At 39.7% G+C, this 14165-nt stretch overlaps 1 protein-coding gene across 11 annotated transcripts in view; it reads left to right on the forward strand.

Annotated features, from left to right (window-relative positions):
- Positions 1 to 1600: 1600 nt before the first annotated feature.
- Positions 1601 to 14165, forward strand: part of LOC120887197 (mitoregulin-like) — a 62162-nt gene continuing 49597 nt past the window's right edge. For 5 of the 11 annotated variants that reach the window (XM_078028419.1, XM_078028415.1, XM_078028417.1 and 2 more), the window contains exons 1-5: positions 1806 to 1819; positions 4933 to 5006; positions 7960 to 8020; positions 9046 to 9170; positions 11115 to 11334. In XM_078028419.1, coding sequence (XP_077884545.1) covers positions 11191 to 11334 — 144 coding nt within the window. In that variant the 5' untranslated portion in view covers positions 1806 to 1819; positions 4933 to 5006; positions 7960 to 8020; positions 9046 to 9170; positions 11115 to 11190. Of the gene's footprint in view, positions 1820 to 4932; positions 5007 to 7959; positions 8021 to 9045; positions 9171 to 11013; positions 11040 to 11114; positions 11335 to 14165 lie in introns of all 11 variants that reach the window. The other 6 variants (XR_013428704.1, XR_013428703.1, XR_013428705.1 and 3 more) reach the window with 3 other exon arrangements.

The following is a 14165-nucleotide window of genomic DNA, read 5'->3' on the forward strand; positions in this document are numbered from 1 at the left end:
AAGTGACAACCTACCACTTGAAACTGGCAATTTGAAGGGGGCGGGGTGTGGTCAGAGTCTTGTGATTCTGAGCTCTCAACTTGTAGTATCTGACACTGTTTCCAGATAGAATTGGAGGACATTCAACTGCTGGTGTTCACTGCAGAACTGGTTGGTGTGTGGGGCTTCTCCCACATCTGATGTCTGAAGTACTGAGCGTCTGCATAAGAGGTAGTTGGTACTGAAAACCAGAGTGGGAAAGTGTTTTCCCCACACTGTGTAACACACTGCTGCAAACTTTGCAACTTTAAACAATACAACTTATTCTCTCACACTTTCCATGGGCCAGGAGTCTTTAGCTAGGTCCTCTGTTAAAAGTTTCACAAGGCTGCAACTAAGGTGCCAGGCTGTGTTTTCATCTGGAGGCCCCAGTGAGGAAAATCTGCTTCCAAGCTCATTCAGGATGCAGATAGCTGGTTTACTTGTGGTTGTAGGATAAAGGATCTAGCTGTTAGCTTGTAGCACCCCGCCATTCCCAGGGGTCACTCACAGTTCTTTGATGTCAACTCCTTCAACACTTCCATCCTCTTCATCAAGCTGTAAGGAAAGTCTTCAATGTAACATAAAGCAATCACAGGTGACACCGTATCACCTTTGCTTTATTCTATTAGTTAGAAGCAAGTCTCTGGATCTGCACACTTAAGTGCCTGAACACCAGGAAGTGGGACACACGTGGGATCACAGTGACCTGTATCATTAGAAGTGTGTGTGCCCCTCATCTCAACAATTCTGTCTCCTGTTAGCTCTGGCACAGCATGGTTAGTGTGACAAAAGAACTTCATTTTCTTTTTAAATTTTTTTTTTAGTTGTTGACAGACCTTTATTTTATTTATTTTTTATGCAGTGCTTAGAATCAAACCCTGTGCCTCACACATGCTGGGCAAGAGCGCTTCCACTGGGCCCCAGCCCCAGCCCCAGCCCTAAGAACTTCATTTTCAATTTAAAGAAATCTAATGATCAATTTAACTTAAAAACCCATAGTAAACTCAGTTTCAGGAAAAAAAATTTTGTGTAAGTAAATGAGACTTCTTTTTCAACTGTAAATTTTATCAAATTAGATACAGATCAAATATCTCCACTGAAAACTCAGTGTTTAAAAAGTATGATTGATGTTAATTGTAAAGATATACACCAAGTTTCAAAGACAATACAAAAACCAGAAATCTCTTAAATAATTTAAAAACTGATGTTGAAATGATAAGATATATTATTAAAAACAATTTTATCTGCTTGTACTTATTTTTGAAAGAAACGAGTTACCAGAGGATTTTAAGTTGCACACGTGGTTCAAATTCTATTGCTGAGCAAAAATAAAGAGGTGCTGAGCTTACCCTTGGCAAGACACCAATGTCAGCTAATAGTGCAAGGAAACATCTGATTAATGATAGATGGGACACTGTGGAGGGCTCAGAGGGGTGCAGACGGGCTCTCCAAGCACTGGGAAGGTCTCTGGAGAAGGCCGACCTGTTGCTGACACACCCAGCAGGACGCCCCGCCCAAGCCACTGATCCGCCGGCTCTTAGCCCGGTGCCCGCTGTGAACGCGGCGTGGCTTGACCCTCGCGCAGCGCCGTAGGCCGCGGTGCACGCCGGGCGGCCCCGATGGCGGACGTGTCGGAGAGGACGCTGCAGGTGCCGGTGCTGGTGGCTTTCGCCTCCGGAGTGCTCGTCGGCTGGCAGGCGAACCGGCTAAGGAGGCGCAACCTGGACTGGAGGAAGCGGAGCCTGCAGGACAAGCTGACGACGACGCAGAAGAAGCTGGACCTGGCCTGAAGCAGCAGGTACGGTGGGGCCGGGCGCACCGCGGGGTGGGCGAGGGGGCGCGGGGCGCCGCGGGGCTTTCCTCCCAGCGACCCCACTCCCTGGGAGCCGGCGTCCGACCCAAACGCTCCGCACCCGCGACCTCCCCGCGCCAAACCCCGCTCCAGCCCGCGCTAAACCCCGCGCGAAACTCCGCTCCAGCCCGCGCTGCGCCCGGCCGGGCCAGCCACGGAACCTCCCGACCGTCCACGACAGACCGCGTCCCCCGCCCTGACGGCCCCCAGCCGCAGGGTCTGCAGCCCAGGGCTGCGCTGGAGCTGCCCTACCCGCGCCCGCTCCGCGCTTTCCGGGGTCCCTGTCCCTGGAGCCACCGCTCTTGGGGCCCAAGCCTCAGGAAGAGTCCTACTGTGTCAGGACTGCAGGACCTGGAGGGCGAGCAGGGACGTTAACTAGAGGACACACAAGTGATGTCAGCATTAAAGTTAACTTCAAAGCTAAACCAGTGGCAAAGGAGATGAACTCTCCCAAAGACTGTGAAAATGGCCACTCTCAGTCTTGGGGGAGGCGTGGCCGGCCTGGCACCTAGACTCGCTGCTCCAGGGTGTCAGGTTCAGCTTTCTGGAAAGCACTGTGATGGAGGTGTAGCCCATGTGCATGCGACCAGGCTGGGTAGTGGAGTTCCAGAAACCTGCCCTATGTAATAATGAAACGTTGGGACAGAGATTGATAGATAGTAAAAGTACTGGTCTCATTGTTGCTTAATAGAAAAAATGATACACTTTAATGAGAAGTAATAGGGGAATGAATAACTTTTGATGGGATTTAATAATACTATTACTAAACTTTTGTTAAATGTTAATGTGTTAGGGAAAATATTTGTGATCAAATGGCAAGTTAACAAAAACAAAACGGAATAAAAGGTATCTTAATGACGTTTTTCTATATATAGTACATGAAAAAGATATAAAAGAAAACATGCTGAAATGGTATCTCTGTGGTGGAATGCTGGGAGTAGTGTTTTTTCTCATTTTTAAGTACACCGAATGCCTATGCCTTTTTTTTTTTCCAGTACTGAGATTGAACCCAGGTGTGCCCTATCACTGAGCCACATCCCAGCTCTTTTATTATTTATTTGTTTTTGTGGCACTGGGGATAAGTCTGGGGCCTTGTGCATGCTAGGCATGTAAGTGCTCCACCAGTGAGCCACATCCCTAGCCCTTTTTATTTTTTATTGTGACACAGAGTCTGGCTAAATTGTTGAGGCTGGCCTTGAACTTTTGATCCTCCTGCCTTAGCCTCCATAGTAGCTTGGATTATAGGTGTGTGACATTTCATCCCAGGTCTATTACCTTGCGAGAAAAAAAAAGTAAATAGCAATTAATAGGTTCATTTTTTTTTTTTAGATTCTTTATCAGTTTGCTAATTTTATTTTGTAAAAAGGATCTATTGCCAAGATTTTTACTCTAAATAAAATTATTTTATATCAGTTAAAAATAAGCCAGGCACGGTGATGCAGGCCTGTAATCCCAGCAGCTCTGGAGGCTGAGGCAGGAGGATGGTGAATTCAAAGCCAGCCTCAGCAAAAATGAGGTGCTATACAACTCAGTGAGACTGTCTCTAAATAAAATACAAAATAGGGCTGGGGTCATGTGCCCCTGAGTTCAATCCCTGGTACCTAAAAAGAATTTAAAAAATAAATTTTAAAATGTACCAAAGAATTTGGCACATAAATATTTAAGTGACTTTGTATTGGAATCACAGTGGTACAGCAAAAGCAAAATTGTCTCCTGGTAGAAATGAAAAATAAAACTTGATGGAGTATTGACTTACTTACTGGTAATTTACTGTGGTTCTGCACTTAATTTTAAATTTAGTAGGACATTAAGAGAACCAGGAAATTTTTCAAAAGTAAAGTATAAAAGCAGTTAGTAAAACAAAAATAAAAGATGATTACAAAATTATTCAACTTGGGGACAAATTGATTCAGGAACCACTTGATACCTTGAATATCTGGAAAGGACGTTTTAATAGTATTAGCTCATTCTTTCTTGTATCCACAAAAGAGACCTGAAAAGAAAGTGGGCGGACGGGGCTGGGGATGTGGCTCAAGCGCTAATGTGCTCACCTGGGTTCGATCCTCAGCACCACATAAAAATAAAATAAAGATGTTGTGTCCACCGAAAAGTAAGAAATAAATATTAAAATTTTTTTTCTCTCTCTCTCTCTCAAAAAAAAAAAAAAAAAAAAAAAGTGGAATAAATTTCCAGCATGGTATCCATGGGACAAGGAATCAGCTTCCTATTTGGGTCACTGAGTGTATGAATTTTGTAAATAACTCAGGTGGATGCCAAATAATAAGGACAGAGAAGAAGCTAGTGGAATTTACTTTTTTATCTACTTTATCTTTTGCACATAATCTGCAGAAAAGAAACCAAAGAAAGATGTGCCTTTTTGGAGGGGTACATTGACAAAGATGCAAGTAGTCTTTAGTAACACAGGAAGTCAGGACAAAGTCATGTAACATTCGATGAATACTATTTGGTAATAAGGAATAAACTTATGATACAACAGTGTGGAAGCATAACATTACATGGTTCATGTAGACAAGAGTTCATACTGTACAAGTTCATTTATGTAAAAGTTCAAGAGCAGGCAAAATTTAGGGTGGACAAAAATCAAGACAAGTTTGTCTCAGGAGGAATGGGATGGAATTTACTAGAAAGGACATTGGAGTTCTTCTATGAGGTTTCAGTTATAACACACATGTTTGTCAAAATGCAGCAGATATACCTTTTAGGTTTGTGCATGTCTTTGTATGTTTTACATCAAATATTCAGCTCTCTTAGTGGTACCTATAGCACATTATTTAGGGGGCAGTGTATTGGTGACTGCGGTTGACTTCAAAATGCATAAAAATAAAGTGGGTTGATGGATAGATAGACTAAATAAGTAGGGTAAAATGTGAACAGTAGAATCGAGGTAGTGGCATATAGGTATTTGCTATAAAATTCTTTCGACTTTATTGTATGCCTAAAAGTGTTTATTTCATAAGGGGAGAAAAGTAAATAGACATAACTGAAATGTAAGAACCATAACGTAATGTGATGTTTTAAACTGTCTCCGTTTGCCGTAGGTTGATAGTCTGCTTTCTGAGAGCTGAGTGAAAGAAGCTCTAGAACCTAATAAAAGTCGAGATATTTACCAAAGGTAAAGTATGCTCAATTATTGGGCTTTCTCGGGACTAAGCTTATATCTCAATGAGTTGGATTTAAGGCACAGAAGTTGTTTGAGACTTTCTTGCCCTCTTTCCCTTCCTTTCTTGCTTTTTCTTTTTATTTATCCATGTTTCACCCGAAAGACAAAATAATAATGGTAGATAATATTGAGGTAACAGTGAATAAGATTTTCTAAAATGTACTTTTAAATATTTCCTATCATTATCTAAATCTACCTGGTCTTAATTTGAAATGATAAGATCAAATAAAGAATAGTAAATATTAAAAAGAAGCACCCTTCATTTATTTTATACCCTGTATGTGCCGGGCATTATAGTCTGTACTCCTCAAACTTTTTCTTAAATTTTTTCAATAATACCATAAGGTACTTATTAACATAAATAAGAAAATCAAGGCTCACAGCAGTTAGTTAATGCATCTAGCATTACTTGGCTTTAAGACACTAAAGTTGGGAGCCTATGAAAATGTTTTAAGGTGGCTAAGAAATGCAGAATTCCTGAAGCAAGGGAGAGCACTTGAGAACCTCAGAGGTGCAGGGTTTAGTCCATTACAACCAAATGGAAGGATTGCAGGGTGATGTCATGAAGGTCTAGAAGGAACTAGCTACACCTAGTGGTTGTGGGCTTGTTGCTATTGTGCAGCAACTAAAATCTGCTCAGAATGCACTGTGGTGGCTCATGCAGAATTACCCTAGGCCCTTGGCTCATGTAGCCCAGAAATGATCAGAAATCTTGCTAGAAGCAATTTGTCTTTGCTTGGGATAATGACCTTTAATTTTCTTGAAAAGATACTGTGTTCTCTATATGAGTAAGTAGTTTCTGGTTTTAATCCCTGGGAAATTTTAACATTAAATAGACATAAGGAACTAAACTGAACTAGACTGCTAACACTTTTGCATTAAGTTCAGAACATCATTAAGTAAATCTGCAAATTTGGGGGTATTTGAAGAGTCTATAGCATTCAGAAGAACATGAGAGGGGGCACCAGGAGATAAATAGTAAATACTTAAGTAATAAGACCATGGGGAAGAAAAGAAAAGAGCATGAGATTCATTCTATTAACTTAAATTATTTATTAGAAGTATTTGGAAAAGTGTTACTTAAGCCAGCAATTCAAAGTGCCTAAAGGCAAAGTAAAATATAAATAATTTTTAAAATGTCAAATGGAATTTAATTTACCATTATTGGCAGGATTGATTGTTTAAGGAATTATTTCAAATTAAGTTAATTAATAATAGTGAAGAAAATAATAAAGGTAATCGTGCTTGCTTTGCTAGATTTAAAAACAAAATAATATATACAGACTATATTTGAAGCCCTGGGGAAAGCTAAGTTTTGAATTTTCTTTTAAAAAATATTAAGCGTTGGGGCTGGGGATGTGGCTCAAGCGGTAGCATGCTCGCCTGGCATGCCTGGTGCACTGGGTTGGATCCTCAACACCACATAAAAATAAAATAAAGATGTTGTGTCCACCAAAAACTAAAAAATAAATATTAAAAATTCATTCTCTCTCTCTCTCTCTCTCTCTCTCTCTCTCTCTCTCTCTCTCTCTCAAAATAAAAAATATTAAGTGTTTATGGGGAGAAGAGATTGAACCTAGGCCCCTTTGCCACATGGTTACATCCCTCGTCCTTTTTATTTTTTTCTTCTGTGACAAGGTCTTGTTAAGTTGCCCTGGCTGGCCTCAGACTTTCAATCCTCCTCAGCTTCTAGAGTTGCTGGGATTGTAGATGTGTGACACTCCGCCTGGCAATAATAAGTATTTTTAAGCCATAGTTAGCTTGTGAATAAAATGATTTCTTCACAGTCCCTTAAAAATTCACACTGATGTTTGCAAGTCTGAAAATGTCATTTTGCCCTTATGTTTGATTAATAGTTAGCTGGTTATAGAATTTAAAATAATTGCTACTAAAACTTTTGAAGGCATTGTTGAGTTTTCTTTGCATGCAGTGATGCTGGTAAGTCCAATTATCGTTCCTTAATAATTAGCCTGTTGACTTTTCAGCCTTGGTGTTTTGAAATTTTAGCAGAGTATATTTTGGCATTGTTTTTATCTGTTTAGCCCCAAGTGGATAGTTTCACTTTGAAAACTCATATATTTCTCATGAGCTCTGGGAAATTTTATTTTACTAAAGATCACTTCTTTACTTCCATTTATCTATTTTTTCTGAAACATCTTTGAGTCGGGTATTGAATATCTTGGATAGATTGTCTAGGTTTCTAAACCTCTCATGAATACTTTTGTTGCTTGTATTTTTCTTATGCCTGGGAGTTTCTCTTGACTTTTTTTTTTTTCCCCTCCTAAATGGAATTCTAATTGAGGATTGGGTAACAAATACTGACAGTATTTTGTGTAGCAGCCACAATTAAGTCCATCAGACATTCCAAATAAAACACTAACACAAATTTTTATAACTTCTATTAATGTTTAATTTACTTATCATCTTGTTCATTTACTAGTGTTTTTTCTTGTTTTCAATCTTTTTTTTTTTTTTTTTAAAGTATCATATTCCTGCTTTCAGATTTTCTCCTTCCATGCTTAGGTTTGTTTTTAAGTTTTCTTCTGTTCTTTGAATTGTCTTTGCTTCCTTGGTGCTCGGATTCCTATTTATTTATTTATTAATTTTACATTTTAGAGCTGGGAAGGTGTCTTACAACCCAGAGCCCCTCCTCATTTTAGACTCAGGAGACTGAGGCCCCAGGTCCCTGACATTTCTGAGCCTGGTTTTCCTGCCCAGGGCCTTGGAGTGCCCCTTGGATCATCTATAGCAATGGGTACAAAGGTTTTTACATGTGGATTTTTAAACATTATTCTTAACAGTAGCCAATGGCCTTGCCTGCTTAGTGATTGAATGATTTTTTTAAATAGCTTTCCAATTGTGACAACAGAAAAATCATTATATTTTCTTTTTTTTTAAAATTTAGATGTATCCAGTTAAAACAGGCAATAGATGAGAATAAAAATGTTCTTCAAAAGCTAAGAAAAGTAAGTATTATGTGAATCATATTAGAAAAAAAAAACTTTTTATATAAATATTTTCACTAAGAGGAATGAATTGGAGTTGGTAAGTTCCTGGGTTTGCATTAGAAATAAAGCCCAACCCAGAGCTGCTGAGTGGGGGCATGGTCTCCCAGGTGTGCTTCAGAGCAAAAGAGAACCTCCAGCCCTGCTGAGCTCTTCAGCATTAAGGACCCAGAAACCCAGACACTGCCTTTCAAATGTGTGCATTGTATAACTTAGATGAGGGGCAGTTTGGAGCCCTTTTGATTTTAATCCCACTGTGGGTAGAGTCTAGCCCCGGGTGAGTGGAAGGAAGTCTGGTCTCGGTGGTGGCTCTCACAGCAATGACTGCCAGATTGGAGGAGCCAGCTGTACCCTTGGCCATCCCTTCAGGAGTTTGTTTTTTTTTTTTTTTTTTTCCCTATGGGCCTGAGTTTCATCTACGTGTCTAGGGCTAGAGGCTCATGGAGCAAGTGGAAGTCACCTGAAAGTGTCCCCTGCCTGTGTCTGAATCCTTGTTACTGCATCTGAGTGTCTCTTCTGCATTTCTGCAGTGACACAGAACTTTTCAACGCAGGAGGCAGGCTCGCCCTGAGTTTGAAAACCTAGTTAACCCATTTCACAGATGGGAAAACAGCCTTCAAAGGTGAAGAAACAATGTCTCTGTCAGTAAGCGGCAGAACCTGGGACCAGCCCTCTCTTTTCTGACTCTGGAGCCAATATCCTGTCAGACCCTGTCCCCTACTTGACTCTAGAGTGTCTGCAGTGCTCAGCAAGAAACAAAACGAAAACAAAACCATGTGGTTTTGTGTTTTCATTTGTCTTGCATTCCAACTCAATTACTTAACTACATTTCTTGTAACTCTGATGTATTTCCCTAAGGTAAGTATAATCTCACACTAGTCTTTATTTTGTCCTATAGCAGTTACTGTGGTTTTTATTGTTATTTTTTTAAGATGAATGTAATTAGGAAACTAAAATTCATTTTTTAATGAAATATTCTCTCCTAGACGGATGAGTATGCACCCATCGGGAACTATAATCAGAGAAAGGAGGAGGAGCAGAATTTTCTGGACAAGCTCACTCAACAGCTGCAGGCGCTTGCTGTGACCACAAGCAGAGAACATAGAACTGAGTATGCTATCTTCTTGCCTTCATTCCTTTCTTTCAGATATTATGTTGCTATCATTTTTACATTTGATTCTGAAATAAATATATGCTATAACAGCATAGATATGAAGAAATGACCACAATGGTCTGAATAATGAGCAGTTATTGTGCATGATAGGACACGTCAAATCCCAAGAGAGATGTAAAGATGTGCACGTCCTAGTCTTTGCCCTCAGATTACTCAAGATGTAGTTGGGAAAGCAAAACAGGTGCGAGAAGCTACGTAAACAAGTAACTAGGATGACGCCCTGAGTGTCAGTGTTGATGGGTAAGGAAAATGACTTGCAGTGTCTACTGACAGGGTCCCCTTTCTTATAAATGTTTTTTAAAAATTTGAAGTAGACACATAATTGTTTTTCTGCTGGAGAGAATGTTAATAATCTCTCTTACAAATTACAAAAGACTTGTAGGTATAAACAAACCCAATTTGTAGGGAGCAATAAAATATCAATTATTTAGACCCTTCAAATGCTGTTCCCCAGCTTTTTACACTGTGGGGAAAATACTAAGAATATTGACTCGAAGATTCTAGAATTTTCACTGAATTCTAGCATTAAGAATGTCAGAATAGCTGATAGTTTACTTAACTTTTCCACCACAAACAACTATAAAAATCTGTGCAAATAAATAATATGCATTCTTTTCAAGTGAACATATAACATTAGTCAAAATGAGCCATATAGGACCAGAGAGCAATTTTCAATAAATTTCAAAGAATTGAAATTGTATATATTTTTTGATCTCTTAGAATTATATTAAAGCTCAGTGACAGAAAAATAACTAGATATCATTAAAAGTCTGCAAATTAAGTTACATACTTTATCTGTATGACCCATTAATTCAAGAAAGTGTTGCACTGGAAATTGGAAAATATTTCAAATGATAAAAATGTATGACTCTGGGCCTGGGTTGTGGCTTAGCGATAGAGTGCTTGCCTAGCACGTGTGAGATGCTGGGTTTGAGCCTCACACCACATAATACCTTTATTTATTATATCCAACTACAACTAAAAAAATATTTTAAAAAGTATGTATGACTCATGGGTTGCAGCCAAAGTAGTGCTTAGAAAGGAATTCATAGCTTCAATGAATAATTTTAAAAGATACCAAAAATCAATTATTGAAGCTGTTAACTTAAGAAGCCAGAAAAAGAACAAGGTAAACCCAAGGGAAAGGAAAAAATACAATGGGAACAGAAAACAGTGACATCAACAGATGAATAGTAGGTGCAATCAGCAAAGCCAAACATTGACTTTTCTGTAAATATTAATCAAATTGATATATTCTTAGCAACACTGATTAAGAGGAAAGAAATACAATAGTGATGAAGATAAATGGCTCTAGGTATATCCAGATACTCCAGTATACATTCAAGAGCTCTACCACTGAGCCACCGCCTCAGCCCTCATCCTAACTGGCTCTGATGGGAAGCTCACTGCAGGCAGACATTGTTCTAAACACTTTACGGATTGTCACTCACCTGATCCTCATGACAGCCTTAGGATTCAGGTTCTGTTGTTATCTCAACTTTATTTATGAGAAAGGGAGAGCTTACAAGAAGGTCATCCATGGAAGAGAGAGAGCCAGAATCAAAACCCCCACTTGTGTTTCAAGCACTGTGTGAGAGCGCTCAAGCAGCGTGTCCTAAATGGGGGACCCAGGCCGGGGGTGGGGTGCTCTTGTAGCACAGGCCTCGCTCATATCAGCCGATTCCTTGTCCACCCTCAGTCCTTCAGGTCACGTGTGCTCAGCACGGTTGTGGGAACCATTAGTTGTACTTTCCTTTCATTGCTTTTTTTTTTTGGCCAGCTCCAAAAATGGAACAGTTCTTCAAGGTACAGAGGTTCTGCTCCAACTGGGTTTGTATTCGCATGTTTTTTCAAGAGATCTCATACAAATGCTTTTTGTAGAACTGATGTGCTTACTGACAAAGAGGAAGATGAGGATTCTTCTGAGGAAGATGAAGAAGATGAAGATGATGACGAAATGGAAGAAAGTGGTGGAGAGGAAGAAGAATCAGAAGAGGAAGAGGAAGAGGAACAAGAAAATGAATCTCCTAAACAAACAAGTAGAAAATACATTGCTCTTGGAGATTTTATTGCTCAGCAAGTTGGGGACCTTACATTTAAGGTAAGTAGAGAAGACGGGGACCTAGTGTAAAGAGAATGTTTCTAAAGGCTCAGTCTGTTTAAATAAGGGATTATGATTTACAAGCAGTAGTTATGTGAGAGTCTATTATTAAAGTTACCTGTTCTAAAGATGTGGCTTTAGTGTTGATAAATCTTAACAAAGGGTAAAATTTTATAATTAGTTTCTGAATGTCATATGTACCAAGTTATTCAGGTGAGTTAGGCAGTGTTCTAGCTGAGGTAGGGGGAGCACTATCACACTTCTTCCTGTTGGCTTAGACTTGAAGGGGCGCACATCCATTCTAGGCCTGTGCATACATAAGTGTCAGGTGGGATAGAAAAATGAAGTTGTGGGGTCTTGTTTGTTTATGCAGAGCAGGGATCAGACCTGGCCTAGCCGGGCAGGTGATCTACCCCTGAGCTACAGCCTCAGCCATGCAGGTGTGGTTTGTAAAGGATTTGAGACAGTTTTCTGCTAGTGAAATGATTCAAAGAAATTTTTATTGAATATATAAATCTTGATCTTTTGTTTAACTTCAAAGTGTGACACTCATTAATAGTAAAATATGCAAGAATATTGTACAACTAATATCTTTATTGTTTTTTGTTTGCTTTGGTACTAGAGATTGAACTTGGGAGTGCTTTACCACTGAGCTACGTCCCCACCCCTTTTTATTTTTACTTTGAGACAGGACCCCTTGCTAAGTTGCTTAGAACCTCGCCAAGTTGCTGAGGCTGGCCCCAAACTTGTAGTCCTCCTGCCTCAGACTCCCAAGTCACTGAAATTACAGGCATGTGCTACTGCACTCAGCTAATACATTTTAATTCATAGGTTTTTTTTTTTTAACTTTTCCTGGAAAAATGCCATCAATACTAAATAATAATGTATATTCTAAGAAAGTCTTTGCTTTTACATGTCTTCAGTAGTGGAAATTACTGTTTTTCAAGGATGGATTATATTTCGTACATGAACAAGTATTGTTTTCAATGGACAAGTATTGTTGAAAACATGGATTAGGTAGGTAGGAACATTGGGTAAACTATTTTTGTTTCAAAATAGGGCTTAACTTAATAGAATCATTTTTCTTCAGGGATTTATATGATACTCCTGGAAGAAATTTTCCAAAGAGAGACTTACAAATTCAAAAATATTTTCTGCAATAATCAAATTGCTAGAATAAGTACGGGTCCTCATAAATGCTTGTGGAAATGGTCCCCATTTGCATGCAGAATTTGAATGTGTGTTGAGCAATCCAAAGGAATGATTCATTTGTAGTCACAAAGGTATTGGGGTATGGCAGTAGGGAAGCATTTGATAAAAGTAAGGATAAATATTGAATTAAGGAAATATTTCCTTTTTTCAGTGTATATTTTAAAGCATTAGTAATGAAATGCTACTCATGACTAGTGAGCTTTATTTTTAAATTTGTACTTTGTTTTGCGTTAAGAAAGGAGAAATTCTTCTTGTAATTGAGAAGAAGCCTGATGGTTGGTGGATAGCTAAGGTCAGCAACGGAAACGAAGGTCTGATTCCCAGAACCTACCTGGAGTTGAGTCTTTGTTGTTTATGCTTTCTCCTTCAGATAGATCTGATTTTCAGTTAAACATTAAGCTATATTCTTGGATCAGTTGACTAGAGAATGACTTGAAATTTAAATTTAGTTTTATAGAGACAGGGCGTGGGGAGGACATTGCGTATTGAGGTCCTGGGGGCCTGTGAAGAGCTCGGGTGAAAGTGAGCCCGGGAGCATTCTCAGCAGGAGGTGGCTCTGTGAGCTGGTGGTGTTTATAACAACTAAGAGGCATTTATTATCATAAAACATGGCCACTGTCCACTTGGTGTTTACTTGCACAAATACATGACCCCCTTACCAAGATATCAGCATACTGTCCATGCCTGCTTGGTCCTGAGTCACAGCACATGCTGCGTGGTGCAGACACCTGTCTGGATGAGCTCTGTCGGATGGAAATAAGAAAACCCACACACGGGATTCCAAGTCTTCCAGTGACCACACTGAGTTCCTGACGGAGGGGCGGGGTTATTCTCTGACACCACGGGTGTCATTTTCCATATCAGCTCCTTAGCACCAGCCAGTGTCCAGCAACTCAGTTGGATTCTGGCCTTAACTCCTGGATTTAGCACAGGTGTCACACAGTAAGGGCACAGTCCCACTAGACTGCCCTCTGTTCAGATGCCAGTCACATGTCCCAGCAGCCACTTGTATTTCTGACTGATTGGCCAAAAATTCAGAAGTCTCCTCTCCTTCCCAAGGGGTCTGATGATTCCCTAGGGTGACTCACGGAACTTGGGAGAACACTTTCCTGTCTGTCCTCTGTATCTGAGGATACAGAGCAAAAATATCTTAAAACAGTTGCGCCTATATTGAACATGTACAATTCTTTTTCTTGTCATTATTTTCTAAACTATACAATATAATAATCATTTATTTGGCATTTACATTGTGTTAGAGATCATTGGTATTTTGTATATGATTTAAGGTATGTGGGAAGATGTGTACAGGTCATATGCAAATACTGTATCATTTTATATAAGTGACTAGAGCATCTTAGGTTTAGTATCCATGGGGATTCCTGGGACCAATCCCCTGAGGATACTGCGGGACAACTATACTTGGATGTACCAGTTTATTATAAAGGATGCAACTCAGGAACACCAGTGAAGAAGACGCACAGGGCAAGATGTTGAGATGGGGCATGCAGGACCTAAGCGTGCTGTTTCCCAAAGCCTTTGTGTATTCACCCACCTGCAAGATACCCAAGCCCCAGCCTCCCAGGGGTTTCTATGGAAGTTTGTTTATTCTCATTAACTAA

This window comes from Ictidomys tridecemlineatus, chromosome 12 (assembly GCF_052094955.1).
Source record: "Ictidomys tridecemlineatus isolate mIctTri1 chromosome 12, mIctTri1.hap1, whole genome shotgun sequence".
NCBI classification, from domain to species: Eukaryota; Metazoa; Chordata; class Mammalia; order Rodentia; family Sciuridae; genus Ictidomys; species Ictidomys tridecemlineatus.